The sequence below is a fragment of the Oncorhynchus masou genome, chromosome 20 (assembly GCF_036934945.1).
Source record: "Oncorhynchus masou masou isolate Uvic2021 chromosome 20, UVic_Omas_1.1, whole genome shotgun sequence".
NCBI lineage: Eukaryota > Metazoa > Chordata > Actinopteri > Salmoniformes > Salmonidae > Oncorhynchus > Oncorhynchus masou.
In genome coordinates this window covers 22,770,221-22,784,573 of record NC_088231.1, presented here as the reverse complement: position 1 = coordinate 22,784,573, position 14,353 = coordinate 22,770,221, and the positions used below count along the sequence as shown (strand labels likewise).

Genomic DNA, 14,353 nt, shown 5'->3' with positions numbered 1-14,353 from the left:
GAGTTACTGAAGGTCGGGACTCAAACAGGGTTAGACTGTTCAGAACCCAGTTTGAACACTGAACATTTTTATAAAACGGCAGTTGACAGGGCTTTAAATAAGATATAGACACATTCAGCCTTCCAAGTTTTCTAAGCTTTAGAATGTTGGAGTAGCTGAACATTCAACCATTCATTTGAACCTACAGTATACCTTTGACCCCTATAGCTCATGTGCTTGAGAGAGAGGGGAAATGAAACACTTCCATGCAGCATTCTGTAGCTTGAACTTTCAGTTTGACATGAGCTTCACTTACTGCCTGTTAACCACATGTTACCTTGTGTCTGAACCTACCACCTAGTGGTATATTAGTTCATAATTGTTTGGACAAATAATTTAAAGGATATGCTGATGTTGACACGAAAGGTGGGGTCTCTCAGACTATAAAAAACACGTTATTCCAATCTTACATTGATGCTCATTCATTTAACATATTTGTATGCATCTGTTTTCAACTCTCAAAGACTGTGGTAAGATTGTATTTCTCTATTTCACCAGATATGATCATTTTATGAGGTGTGTTTATTGTCTGATTCTTATGTAATATGTTAGTGTCTCTGGGAGACTAAGCAGGTGAACAGTAAACAGGACAAAGTACATATCTACAATACATTCGGAAAGTATTCAGACCCTTTGACTTTTTCCACATTTTGTTACATTACAGCCTTATTCTGAAATGCATTAAATTGTTGTTTTCCTCTCATCAATCTACACAAAAAAAAAACATAATGAAAAAAAAAACGTAAATATTACATTGACATAAGTATTCAGACCTTTTACTCAGTACTTTGTTGAAGCTCCTATTGCAGCGATTACAGCATTGAGTCTTCTTGGGAATGTCGCTACGAGCTTGGCACACCTGCTCTGATTGGGCAACTCAAGGACATTCAGAGACTTGTCCCGAAGCCACTCCTAAGTTGTCTTGGCTGTGTGCTTAGGGTCATTGTCCTGTTGGAAGGTTCTCAGTGCTCTGTACTTTGCTCCGTTCATCTTTCCCTCGATCCTGACTGATCTCCCAGTCCCTGCTGCTGAAAAACATCCCCATAGTATGATGCTGCCACCACCATGATTCACCGTAGGGATGGTGCCAGGTTTCCTTCAAACTTGACACTTGGCATTCAGGCCAAAGTGTTCAATCTTGCTTTCTTCAGACCAGAGCCTCTTGTTTCTCATTGTCTGAGAGTCCTTTAGGTGCCTCTTGGCAACCTCCAAGTGGGCTGTTATGTGCCTTTTTCTACCATCTGTCTGGCCACTCCACCATAAAGTCCTAATTGGTGTAGTGCTGCAGAGTTGGTTGTCCTTCTGGAAGGTTCTCCCATCTCCACAGAGGAACTCTGTCCGAGTGACCATTGGGTTCTTGATCACCTCCCTGACCAAGGGCCTTCTCCTCCGATTGCTCAGTTTGGCCGGGCGGCCATCTTTAGGAAGAGTCTTGGTGGATCCAAACTATTTCAATTTAAGAATGATGGAGGCCACTGTGTTCTTGGGGACCTTCCTTTTTTGGTACCCTTCCCCAGATATGTACCTCGACACAATCCTGTCTCGGAGCTTTACGGACAATTCCTTTGACATCGTGGCTTGGTTTTCACTCTGACATGCAATGTCAACTGTGGGACCTTGTATAGACAGACCATATAATGGTCTGAATACTTATGCATATAATATATTTCTGATTTTTAATCTTGAAACTCCCCATCCCGGATCCGGGATCGTGACTAAAGCCTCAGGCTCATTAGCATAACGCAACGTTAACGATTTCTGGAAATCGCAAATAAAATTAAAATAATGCGTTTGCTCTCAAGCTTAGCCTTTTCTTAACAACACTGTCATCTCAGATTTTCAAAATATGCTTTTGAACCATAGAAATGGACTAATTTGTGTAAGAGTATGCAAAGCTAGCATAGCATTTTGTGTAGCATGTAGCACGCAACATTTTCACAAAAGCCAGATAACCAAATAAATAAAATCATTTACCTTTGAAGAGCTTCTGATGTTTTCAATGAGGAGGCTCTCAGTCACATACCAAATGCGCAGTGTTTCCTGAAAGCGTCTGTGTGTAGGAGAAATCGTTCCGTTTTCTACATTGCGCCTGGCTACTGAAACGAACCGAAATGCAGTCACCTACAACGTAAAACTTTTCCGGATTAACTACATAATATCGACCGAAACATGGCAAACGTTGTTTGGAATCAGTCCTCAAGGTGTTTTTTCACATATCTCTTCATTGACATGTAGTTCGTGGAAGCTTGCTTTCCTCTCTGTATTCCTTGGAAAAATACTGGCAGGTGACTTTTGCGCACCAATTTCGGCGCAGGACACCGGGCGGACACGTGGTAAATGTGGTCTCTTATGGTCAATCTTCCAATGATCTGCCTACAAATACGTCACAATGCTGCAGACACCTTGGGGAAACGACAGAGAGGGTTGATTCATTCCTCTTGCGTTCACAGCCATATAAGGAGATCATGACAAACAGAGCCTCAAAAATCCTTGTCATTTCCTGGATGCCATCTCATCTTGGTTTTGCCTGAAGCTCACGTTAAAGGGCACGCACAGAGAAGATCTTTGTATTTCTGGACACGTCAGAGTGTTTTCTTTCGAACAGTAGCAATTATATGCATAGTCGAGCATCTTTTTGTGACAAAATATCTTGTTTAAAATGGGAACGTTTTTCATCCAAAAATGAAATTGCGCCCCTAGAGTTCCAAGAAGTTAATACATTTGCAAAAAAATCCCAAAACATGTTTATACTTGTCATTATGGGGTATTTTTTGTAGATCGATGAGGATTTAAAGAAAATACAAATCATTATACAATAAGAAATTATGTATTTGTTTTTTATTTTTAATACATTTGCAAAAAAATCAAAAACATGTTTATACTTGTCATTATGGGGTATTTTATGTAGATCGCTGAGGATTGTCTTTTATAAAACCATTATACGATTATAGGCAGTAACGTAACAAAATGTGGAAAAAGTCAAGGGGTCTGAATACTTTCTGAATGCACTGTATGTCAAGTACTGAAGTGTGCTTGTTTGAGCTCGACCAACGTGTATGTGTCACTAGTTGGGTAGAGATTGGGATTATCCTACTGTTTCCTTTGTACTGTTTAAGTCAGGTGACCTCAAGTATTTGCCTTGACGACACATAAGGCACAGTTACAAACCTACAGTGTCTTGCGAAAGTATTCGGCCCTCTTGAACTTTGCGACCTTTTGCCACATTTCAGGCTTCAAACATAAAGATATAAAACTGTATTTTTTTGTGAAGAATCAACAACAAGTGGGACACAATCATGAATTGGAACGACATTTATTGGATATTTCAAACTTTTTTAACAAATCAAAAACTGAAATATTGGGCATGCAAAATTATTCAGCGCCCTTAAGTTAATACTTTGTAGCGCTACCTTTTGCTGCGATTACAGCTGTAAGTCGCTTGGGGTATGTCTCTATCAGTTTTGCACATCGAGAGACTGACATTTTTTCCCATTCCTCCTTGCAAAACAGCTCGAGCTCAGTGGGGTTGGATGGAGAGCATTTGTGAACAGCAGTTTTCAGTTCTTTCCACAGATTCTCAATTGGATTCAGGTCTGGACTTTGACTTGGCCATTCTAACACCTGGATATGTTTATTTTAGAACCATTCCATTGTAGATTTTGCTTTATGTTTTGGATCATTGTCTTGTTGGAAGACAAATCTCCGTCCCAGTCTCAGGTCTTTTGCAGACTCCATCAGGTTTTCTTCCAGAATGGTCCTGTATTTGGCTCCATCCATCTTCCCCATCAATTTTAACCATCTTCCCTGTCCCTGCCGAAGAAAAGCCGTCCCAAACCATGATGCTGCCACCACCATGTTTGACAGTGGGGATGGTGTGTTCAGTGTGATGAGCTGTGTTGCTTTTACGCCAAACATAACATTTTGCATTGTTGCCAAAAAGTTCAATTTTGGTTTCATCTGACCAGAGCACCTTCTTCCACATGTTTGGTGTGTCTCCCAGGTGGCTTGTGGCAAACTTTAAACAACACTTTTTATGGATATCTTTAAGAAATGGTTTTCTTCTTGCCACTCTTCCATAAAGGCCAAATTTGTGCAATATACGACTGATTGTTGTCCTATGGACAGAGTCTCCCACCTCAGCTGTAGATCTCTGCAGTTCATCCAGAGTGATCATGGGCCTCTTGGCTGCATCTCTGATCAGTCTTCTCCTTGTATGAGCTGAAAGTTTAGAGGGACGGCCAGGTCTTGGTGGATTTGCAGTGGTCTGATACTCCTTCCATTTCAATATTATCGCTTGCACAGTGCTCCTTGGGATGTTTAAAGCTTGGGAAATCTTTTTGTATCCAAATCCGGCTTTAAACTTCTTCACAACAGTATCTCGGACCTGCCTGGTGTGTTCCTTGTTCTTCATGATGCTCTCTGCGCTTTTAACGGACCTCTGAGACTATCACAGTGCAGGTGCATTTATACGGAGACTTGATTACACACAGGTGGATTGTATTTATCATCATTAGTCATTTAGGTCAACATTGGATCATTCAGAGATCCTCACTGAACTTCTGGAGAGAGTTTGCTGCACTGAAAGTAAAGGGGCTGAATAATTTTGCACGCCCAATTTTTCAGTTTTTGATTTGTTAAAAAAGTTTGAAATATCCAATAAATGTCGTTCCACTTCATGATTGTGTCCCACTTGTTGTTGATTCTTCACAAAAAATACAGTTTTATATCTTTATGTTTGAAGCCTGAAATGTGGCAAAAGGTCACAAAGTTCAAGGGGGCCGAATACTTTCGCAAGGCACTGTATACTAGAGCAGAAGTAACAGAGGAAAATATAGCATTTAACTTCTAGAAATGTAAGAGTCAATCTATACAAACACAGGTGGAGAATACAACAATGCAGACCATGGATATTGATGATGACACGTCTCCCAACAAGCCCAGTGTTTCATTTTCAGGTATCAATTCAAGTACAAACACACAGCTTTTGTTCCTTACAATCCTGGATAATATAAATATTTGAACATTACCAGAGAGAGTTCAAAGACCTTACATGATCATTCCCTGTGATTCAGATAATTTTCAGTGGTGGAAGAGACCTTCTGGACTTGCTGCAGTGTGTCTGGGGCTGCTGTGTGTTCTTCTATTGGCTGGGATCATAGGCCTGTTTGTCTACTGTAAGTTTAGAATGTTTTGACATAAATATTTGTAACCTTCAGTGGTGTAATAGTTAAACATATGTATATCATTTTCCATTTTAAAGATGGTGTCATTGATCATCACTACTCAACAGAAAGAGACGAACAGACCAGTTACAGCCTTCTGACTAAAGAAGGAGATCAGCAACCAACCAGTTATAATAACTTGACTAAAGAGGGACAACAGCTACAGACCAGTTACAACACCCTGACTAAAGAGAGAGACCAGCCACAGACCAGTTACAACACCCTGACTAAAGAGAGAGACCAGCTACAGACCAGTCACAACACCCTGACTAAAGAGAGAGACGAGCTACAGACCAGTTACAACACCCTGACTGAAGAGAGAGACGAGCTACAGAGCAGTTACAACACCCTGACTAAAAAGAGAGACCAGCTACAGAATAGTCTCGCAACCAAAACTAAGGAGAAAGACCAGTTGCAGAATACTCTCAACACAATAACTCAGGAAAGAGATCAACTGCAGAATAGTCTTAATACAAAAACAAAGGAGAGAAACCAGCTACAGAGTAGCCTAAATACCAGGACCACAGAGAGAGACCAGCTACAGAATAGCCTAAATACCAGGACCACAGAGAGAGACCAGCTACAGAGTAGCCTAAATACCAGGACCACAGAGAGAGACCAGCTACAGAGTAGCCTAAATACCAGGACCACAGAGAGAGACCAGTTACAGAATAGCCTAAATACCAGGACCACAGAGAGAGACCAGCTACAGAATAGCCTAAATACCAGGACCACAGAGAGAGACCAGCTACAGAATAGTCTTAATACCAAAACTAAGGACAGAGACCAGTTGCGGAATACTCTCACCACAATAACTCAGGAGAGAGACCAGTTGCAGAATAGTCTAAATAACAGGACCATGGAGAGAGACCAGTTACAGAATCATCTAAATACAACAACCACTGAAATGGACAAGTTGAAGAAGAGTGTGGAGAATAGAACTATGGAGCGTGACCAGCTACAGAAGCAGAGGGACAGGCTGAACTGTAATATCACAGGTAAGGACAGTCATTTGCAGTAGAGCCCTGTTTTCAATACAACAAAATAAAAACATGTGCACAACTACACAGACAAGATGCCTGAAGAAAACAATCACAATTAACATTTAAAAGATCAGAAATCTATTTTTTTTCATTGTGCAGGGAGCAGCAAACATCCATTCTAATAGTTTTTTGTAAATTGTTCCACATGTAAGGTGCATCACCACTGAAGGGGCATGTTCTGATCTGTGTAGAAACTGTGGGGATCTGAAGTGTAATGTAATACATTGACCCAGTTTTATAATTAGTAATTCTAGAAGAGACTAGAGATGTCAGATACATTGGAAGTTTTGACTTGTACATCAAGCTGCCTCTACAGAAACAGGAGCATAGATCATATGAGCTGTTCTGACCTCTCACAAGCTCTCTCATCAAGCTGCCTCTACAGAAACAGGAGCATAGATCCTATGAGCTGTTCTGACCTCTCACAAGCTCTCTCATCAAGCTGCCTCTACAGAAAGAGGAGCATAGATCCTATGAGCTGTTCTGACCTCTCACAAGCTCTCTCATCAAGCTGCCTCTACAGAAAGAGGAGCATAGATCCTATGAGCTGTTCTGACCTCTCACAAGCTCTCTCATCAAGCTGCCTCTACAGAAACAGGAGCATAGATCCTATGAGATGTTCTGACCTCTCACAAGCTCTCTCATCAAGCTGCCTCTACAGAAACAGGAGCATAGATCCTATGAGATGTTCTGACCTCTCACAAGCTCTCTCATCAAGCTGCCTCTACAGAAACAGGAGCATAGATCCTATGAGATGTTCTGACCTCTCACAAGCTCTCTCATCAAGCTGCCTCTACAGAAAGAGGAGCATGGATCATATGAGCTGTTCTGACCTCTCACAAGACAAGGCTCATGCAAAGCTACTTACTTATTGAATGTGTGAATAAATAATAGTTGTAAAGTTATGTTTAACTTGAAAGTGTCACTGAACAAAAATATAAAGGCAACATGTAAAGTGTTGGTCCCATGTTTCATGAGCTGAAATAAAATATATCAGAAATGTTCCATATGCATGTTCCAAAGCTCAAATGTTGTGCACAGATTTGTTTACGTCTCTGTTAGTGAGCTTATCTCTTTTGCCAAGATAATCCATCGACCTGACAGGTGTGGCATATCAAGAAACTGATTAAACAGCATGATGATTACACAGGTGCACCTTGTGCTGGGGATAGTAAGAGGCCACTCTAAAATGTGTAGTTCTGTCCACAACACAATGCCGTCTATGACTCAAAGTTTTGAGGAAGCATGCAGTTTGCATGATGACTCCAAGAATGTCGACCCGACCTGTTGTCAGATATTTTTATGTTAATTTCTCTACATTAAGCCTGCTCCAACTTCGTTTTAGAGAATTTGGCATTACGTCCGACCGGCCTCACAACCGCAGACCACGTGTAACCACGCCAGCTCAGGACCTCCACATCTGACTCCTTCACCTGCCACCCGGACAGCTGATGAAACTGGGTTTGCGCAACAAGAATTTCAGTGCAAACTGTCAGAAATCGTCTCAGGGAAGCTCATCTGCATGTAGCAAGGATCTGTACACATTTCCTGGAAGATGAAAATGTCCCAGTTCTTCCATGTCCTGAAAAGTCACCAGACATGTCACCCATTGAGCATGTCTGTGATGCTCTGAATTGACATGTACGACAGTGTGTTCCAGTTCCCGCCAATATCCAGCAACTTTGCACAGCCATTGAAGTGGAGTGGGACAACATTCCACAGGCCACAATCAACAGCCTGATCAACTCTATGTGAAGGAGACAAATGATGGTTGTCTGATCCACACCCCTACCTTTTATTTAAGATATCTGCGACCAACAGATGCGTGTCTGTATTCCCAGTCATGTGACATCCGTACATTAGGGCCTAAAAAATGTATTTCAGTAGACTGATTTCCTTTTATGAACTGTAACTAAGTAAAATCTTTGAAATGCATTCATGTTGCGTTTATAATTTTGTTCAGTGTAAAACCTTCCTGATGAAGGGCAGAATCTCAATCAGCTCATTGGAAGGGTTCATTAACTTTATCTGAGGAATGCTCTTTTGATTTTAAATAACATTCAAGTAACACATATGGTAAATGTGAAACTTCTAGGGTCCTGTCCTGAAGGATGGAGAAGGTTTGGCTGCAGCTGTTACTACCTCTCTACTGAGAAGAAATCCTGGGAGGAGAGTAGACAGGACTGTCTGGAGAGAGGAGCAGATCTGGTGATCATTAACAGGGAAGAGGAACAGGTGAGAGACAGAGAGAGAGATTTATTTATTAGTCCATCATGTCTTAGTAACAATGCTTTTTCTGTTCCTCAACAACAGACATTCATCAATGGGTTTGAATCAGTCCTTTTTGCCTGGATTGGTCTGACTGATTCTGTTACTGAGGGGACCTGGAAATGGGTGGACGGCACCCCACTGACCACAGCAAGGTAAGAGACTACTGATCTAATAACACTGACCTCCCCAAGGTAAGAGACTACTGCTCTATAATAACACTGACCACCCCAAGGTAAGAGACTACTGCTCTATAATAACACTGACCACCCCAAGGTAAGAGACTACTGCTCTATAATAACACTGACCACCGCAAGGTAAGAGACTACTGCTCTATAATAACACTGACCATCCCAAGGTAAGAGACTACAGCTCTATAATAACACTGACCATCCCAAGGTAAGAGACTACTGCTCTAATAACACTGACCACCCCAAGGTAAGAGACTACTGCTCTAATAACACTGACTACCCCAAGGTAAGAGACTACTGCTCTATAATAACACTGACCACCCCAAGGTAAGAGACTACAGCTCTATAATAACACTGACCATCCCAAGGTAAGAGACTACAGCTCTATAATAACACTGACCATCCCAAGGTAAGAGACTACAGCTCTAATAACACTGACCACCCCAAGGTAAGAGACTACTGCTCTAATAACACTGACCACCCCAAGGTAAGAGACTACAGCTCTAATAACACTGACCACCCCAAGGTAAGAGACTACAGCTCTATAATAACACTGACAACCCCAAGGTAAGAGACTACTGATCTAATAACACTGACCACCTCAAGGTAAGAGACTACTGCTCTATAATAACACTGACCACAGTGGAAGGAGTAGGACTGATTCTCTGTGTTATTCATACTCTAGGTTCTGAGAAGATGACCAGTCTAACTCTGTGTTGTTTCTTCTGCAGGTATTGGAGGATTGAACATCCTAATGGTGGTACACTCCAGAATTGTGCATTCATCCATCACATGTCATCAGGCCATGGACAATGGTGGAGTTTTAATTGTTCCTCTTCACAACAGTGGATCTGTGAGAAATAGGCTTCTCTTAGGTACTTTCTCTGCACTGCTGATTAATGAACTCTACTGTATGTTAATGATGGTCTGAAGACTGGTGTGATTTGATAGAATGGTACTCTGAACTACAGGTCGGAGAGAAACACATGCACACATTCAGACACACCAACATACAGGACCTGAACAAGAGTCTCCCACGAGAGAAACGACACCTTTATTAGACAGAGGAAATTCCCTTTCGGGCCGAGAGCTGACACTGATTTTGAAGTTGCAGGCAGGGTTACCTCATCACATGACTATGAGTAACCAATCATGACCGACTCGTGTCTGCTACACAATCATTTATTCATATGTCAAACAATGGTGTAGAATATAGATATCATTCAATAGCCACTATCAATCAATTACTGTTAAGTTCTACATTTCTAAATACATTTAAAATGACTGTATATGTTTATTAGTTGTACAGTATGTCTGCTTCTTGTGCTTTTATCATTCCGTACTTAAACAACGTGTACTTCCTGCTTATTCAATAAATAATTTAATCTAGATTAAAGACATTTCTTGTCTAGTACATTTTTGTTCACTCTAATCTGTTCTATACTTTATCTAATATTAACATGGATTCTAGAAGAACAAGACTCCTCTGTCTCTTTAGGATAGAGAGTGAATGTTAATGTTTTCATTCGAACTCATATCATGTTCACTTCCTGTTTGTGGTGACAACACCAGATTGAAGGGTTGGATCATAACCATTAGTTATCAAAGCAGTGTCTATGGTTGTGTTACTAAACTAACAAATGGGACTAATCACTGACTACAGTATGACAGGTGCAATGACCTCCAGTTATCAGAGAGACAGCCTTCAAATCAACTGTATTTGTCACATGGTTAGTTGATGTTAATGCGAGTGTAGCGAAATGCTTGTGCTTCTAGTTCCGACAATGCAGTAATAACCAACGAGTAATCTAACCTAACAATTCCAAAACTACTGTCTTATACACAGTGTAAGGGGATAAAGAAAATGTACATAAAGATATATGAATGAGTGATGGTACAGAGCGGCATAGGCAAGATGCATGAGATGGTATAGAGTACAGTATATACATATGAGATACGTAATGTATGGTATGTAAACATAGTAAGTGGCATTGGCAGGGTTAGATAGGGTTTTGGCAGGGTTAGGCAGGGTTTTGGCAGGGTTAGGCATAGTTTTGGCAGGGTTAGGCAGGGTTTTGGCAGGGTTATGGCAGGGTTTTGGCAGGGTTAGGTAGGGTTTTGGCAGGGTTAGGCAGGGTTAGGCAGGGTTTTGGCAGGGTTAGGCAGGGTTTTGGCAGGGTTAGGCAGGGTTTTGGCAGGGTTAGGCAGAGTTTTGGCAGGGTTAGGCAGAGTTTTGGCAGGGTTAGGCAGGGTTTTGGCAGGGTTAGGCAGGGTTTTGGCAGGGTTAGGCAGGGTTTTGGCAGGGTTAGGCAGGGTTTTGGCAGGGTTTTGGCAGGGTTTTGGCAGGGTTAGGCAGGGTTTTGTGTGTGTGATTGACAGAATGCATGAGATTAATCTGAAAGCGTATAAACAATTGGAAGCTGCTGAGGAGGACGGCTTGTAATGATGTCTGGAACAGAGCAAATAGAATGGCATCAAACACATAGAAACCATATGTTTGATGTATTTGATACCATTCCATTAATTCTTCACCAGTCATTACAAGCCCGTCCTCCACACTTCAGGTTCCACCAATAAACATCCATTCCATGTGACCATGTATGACCGGCCTAGAGGAGCTACAGCCTGTGCTAATTCAACACTACACAACAAGAACCCAATACACTACACTAACCCCATACACTAGGGCTCTTTCTCAGTCGTCTAAAAATCACTCTTCTCGTCTGTCCTCTCCTTCACTGATCTGAAAGAGCTGACCAGGTGAAAGTTAAACCAGTCTAATGATGAGCTTCCTTCCATCATATTGTTTTCACCTGTGAAGCCAATCAGTGCAGATGTAGGGGAGGAGACAAGGAGAGGGAGACTATAGTGAAAGAGCCTCTGGCCACATTCAGAAGCCAGACAAAAGTAGCAGATAGAAAGTAATAAAGCAGACATTATTCCTTATTCTACATGTCAGATATTTCTTCGACAGTATTTCTATCTGAACGTTCCTATTTTTTATTTCACCTTTATTTAACCAGCTAGGCTAGTTGAGAACAAGTTCTCATTTACAACTGTGACCTGGCCAAGATAATAAAGCAAAGCAGTTCGACACATACAACAACAAAGAATTACACATGGAGTAAAACAAACATACAGTCAATAATACAATAGAATAATACGTCCATATACAATGTGAGCAAGTGAGGTGAGATAAGGGAGGTGAAGGCAAAAATATATATATATATTTAAAAAAATCCATGGTGGCAAAGTAAATATAATATTGCAAGTGAAACACTGGAATGGTAGATTTGCTGTGGAAGAATGTACAAAGTAGAGATAGAAATAATATGATCAACTTAAATGCGTAGCCTCCTTCAATATAAACATGTTGTCTACTGGCTGTCAACACTTAACGACAAAACAGACACTTTTTTTCTCATAATCTTATAACTTACACACTGACTAAACACAAAACGTATTGACTACCCACCTTTGAAACACAATCAGCAACCAAGTTGCCCTTACCACACTTAAATGCAGGACAAAACAGACTCTTTTTTTTATTATTATCTTTTTTTTTGTATTATATAGTTGGCTAAAGCTCAGTTGTTTTGAGAAACAGAAGTAAAATCACGTACGTTTGTCAAGAGGTGGGTGCAGCTGGTGCATGGAGGCCATAGTAGTGAAGTAATTACAATTTAGCAAATTAACACTGGAGTGATAGATGAGCAGATGATGTGCAAGTAGAAATACTGGGGAGCAAAAGAGCAAAAAAAGTCAATAAAAACAATATGGAATATGGAGTTAGGTAGGGATGAGGTAGGTAGTTGGATGGGCTATTTACAGATGGGCTGTGTACAGGTGCAGGGATCTGTGAGCTGCTCAGACAGCTGATGCTTAAAGTTAGTGAGGGAGATATAAGTCTCCAGCTTCAGTGCTTATTGCAATTCCTTCCAGTCATTGGCAGCAGAGAACTGGATGGAAAGGCGACCAAAGGGGGTGTTGGCTTTGGGGATGACCAGTGAGATATACCTGCTGGAGCGCGTGCTACGGGTGGGTGTTGTTATGGTGACCAGTGAGCTGAGATAAGGCAGAGCTTTACCTAGCAAAGACTTATAGATGACCTGGAGCCAGTGGGTTTGGCGACGAATATGAAGCGAGGGCCAGCCAACGAGAGTATACAGGTCGCAGTGATGGGTGGTATATGGGGCTTGGTGACAAAATGGATGGCACTGTGATAGACTGCATCCAGTTTGCTGAGTAGAGTGTTGAAGGCTATTTTGTGAATGGCATCGCCGAAGACGAGGATCGGTAGGATCGTCAGTTTTACGGGGGTATGTTTGGCAGTGTGAGTGAAGGACGCTGTGCTGTGAAATAGGAAGCCGATTCTAGATTTTATTTTGGATTGGAGATGCTTTATATGAGTCTGGAAGGAGAGTTTACAGTCTAGTCAGACACCTAGGTATTTGTAATTGTCCACATTCTATATAGGTACCGTCCAGAGTAGTGAGCATGCATTTAGTTTTTACTAGCATTTAAGAGCAGTTGGAGGCCACGGAAGGAGTGTTGTATGGCATTGAAGCTCGTCTGGAGGTTAGTTAACACAGTGTCTAAAGAAGGGCCAGATGTATACAGAATGGTGTCGTCTGCGTAGAGGTGAATCAGGGAATCACCCGCAGCAAAAGCGACGTCATTGATATATACATGGAAATATGGAAAGCATATACATAACCATGGTAGCAATCACAAGGGAGAAGGTTGGAGATTATGGGAAGTTATTAAACTAAAGGTGAGAACCTGAGAACCTGTCTTGCCAGTTCACCTGGCAAGACAGAATCCAAACATTACACAGTTGATTTGATGTGCATTTTACATATTTATTGTACTTCTCCCTGCATGTTGATAACGACTTCTGTAAATACTGTTGATACATTCAATAAACAACACAAATATTATTGGAAAATCTGGGGTAGGTGCAACATAAATGTACTTTGAGTGAATGGTCTAACTGGTGTGTCCAAGTGGCCACACACCTCTCCAAAGTGTGCACAGATCCCAAGTTATTTCAATACACGTTTATGACTGAAAGAAGAGTCTTCAACTATAAAGGTGCTATTTTGAGCTCTCCTAGCTGTGCAACTGAGGAACTAGAGCAAGCAAATGTAAATGTGCAGTTGTTTTGTTTGGAACACAATCCAGCATCCCCGCCATCTCACAATTACTGTTGTTGTTTACGCGATCCAAAAACAGTCCAATGAATTTCAATCTGGGTCAGGTTGGCATCATTTTAAAGCGTGTTCATTTCCAACATGACTAGCTAAATTATAAAATACGATTTTACGGTGTTAGGCTTTCACAAGGCAATTCAGGCAAGCAGCTGGTCATTTTGGTGCTCATACTGTACAATGCGTGGTTTGCTGCAAATGTTCTTCACAATACAACAAACAGTCTCATTCCGTTCAAGACAACCCAGGATATAACTCCATGTCATCTTGTAACTGTACATCAAACATAGTGATCATAAACTTTGACACTGTTTATTACATGAGTTTATGATGAGGAAATGTAAAGTACAGATTTGGACTCTTGTATGACATAAATGTAT

The 14,353-nt window shown here is 41.2% G+C and overlaps 1 protein-coding gene across 1 annotated transcript; it reads left to right on the top strand.

The window, feature by feature from the left end:
* The first annotated feature begins 352 nt into the window (after positions 1 to 352).
* LOC135507179 (C-type lectin domain family 4 member M-like) lies at positions 353 to 10,163 on the top strand. The gene is made up of 7 exons (XM_064926765.1): positions 353 to 405; positions 4,919 to 4,994; positions 5,112 to 5,213; positions 5,300 to 6,259; positions 8,400 to 8,539; positions 8,618 to 8,727; positions 9,495 to 10,163. The coding sequence occupies exons 1-7, from the start codon at positions 385 to 387 to the stop codon at positions 9,625 to 9,627; spliced, it is 1,542 nt and encodes a 513-aa protein (XP_064782837.1). The 5' UTR covers positions 353 to 384; the 3' UTR covers positions 9,628 to 10,163.
* The last annotated feature ends 4,190 nt before the right edge of the window (positions 10,164 to 14,353 follow it).

Bases quoted from the DNA above. Each gene is read 5' to 3' on its own strand.
- LOC135507179 (XM_064926765.1), top strand. From the start codon at position 385: ATGCTGATGTTGACACGAAAG. The intron at 5,214-5,299 runs GTAAGTTTAGAA...TCCATTTTAAAG, and splicing joins CATAGGCCTGTTTGTCTACT to ATGGTGTCATTGATCATCAC. The intron at 8,728-9,494 runs GTAAGAGACTAC...TTTCTTCTGCAG, and splicing joins ACCCCACTGACCACAGCAAG to GTATTGGAGGATTGAACATC.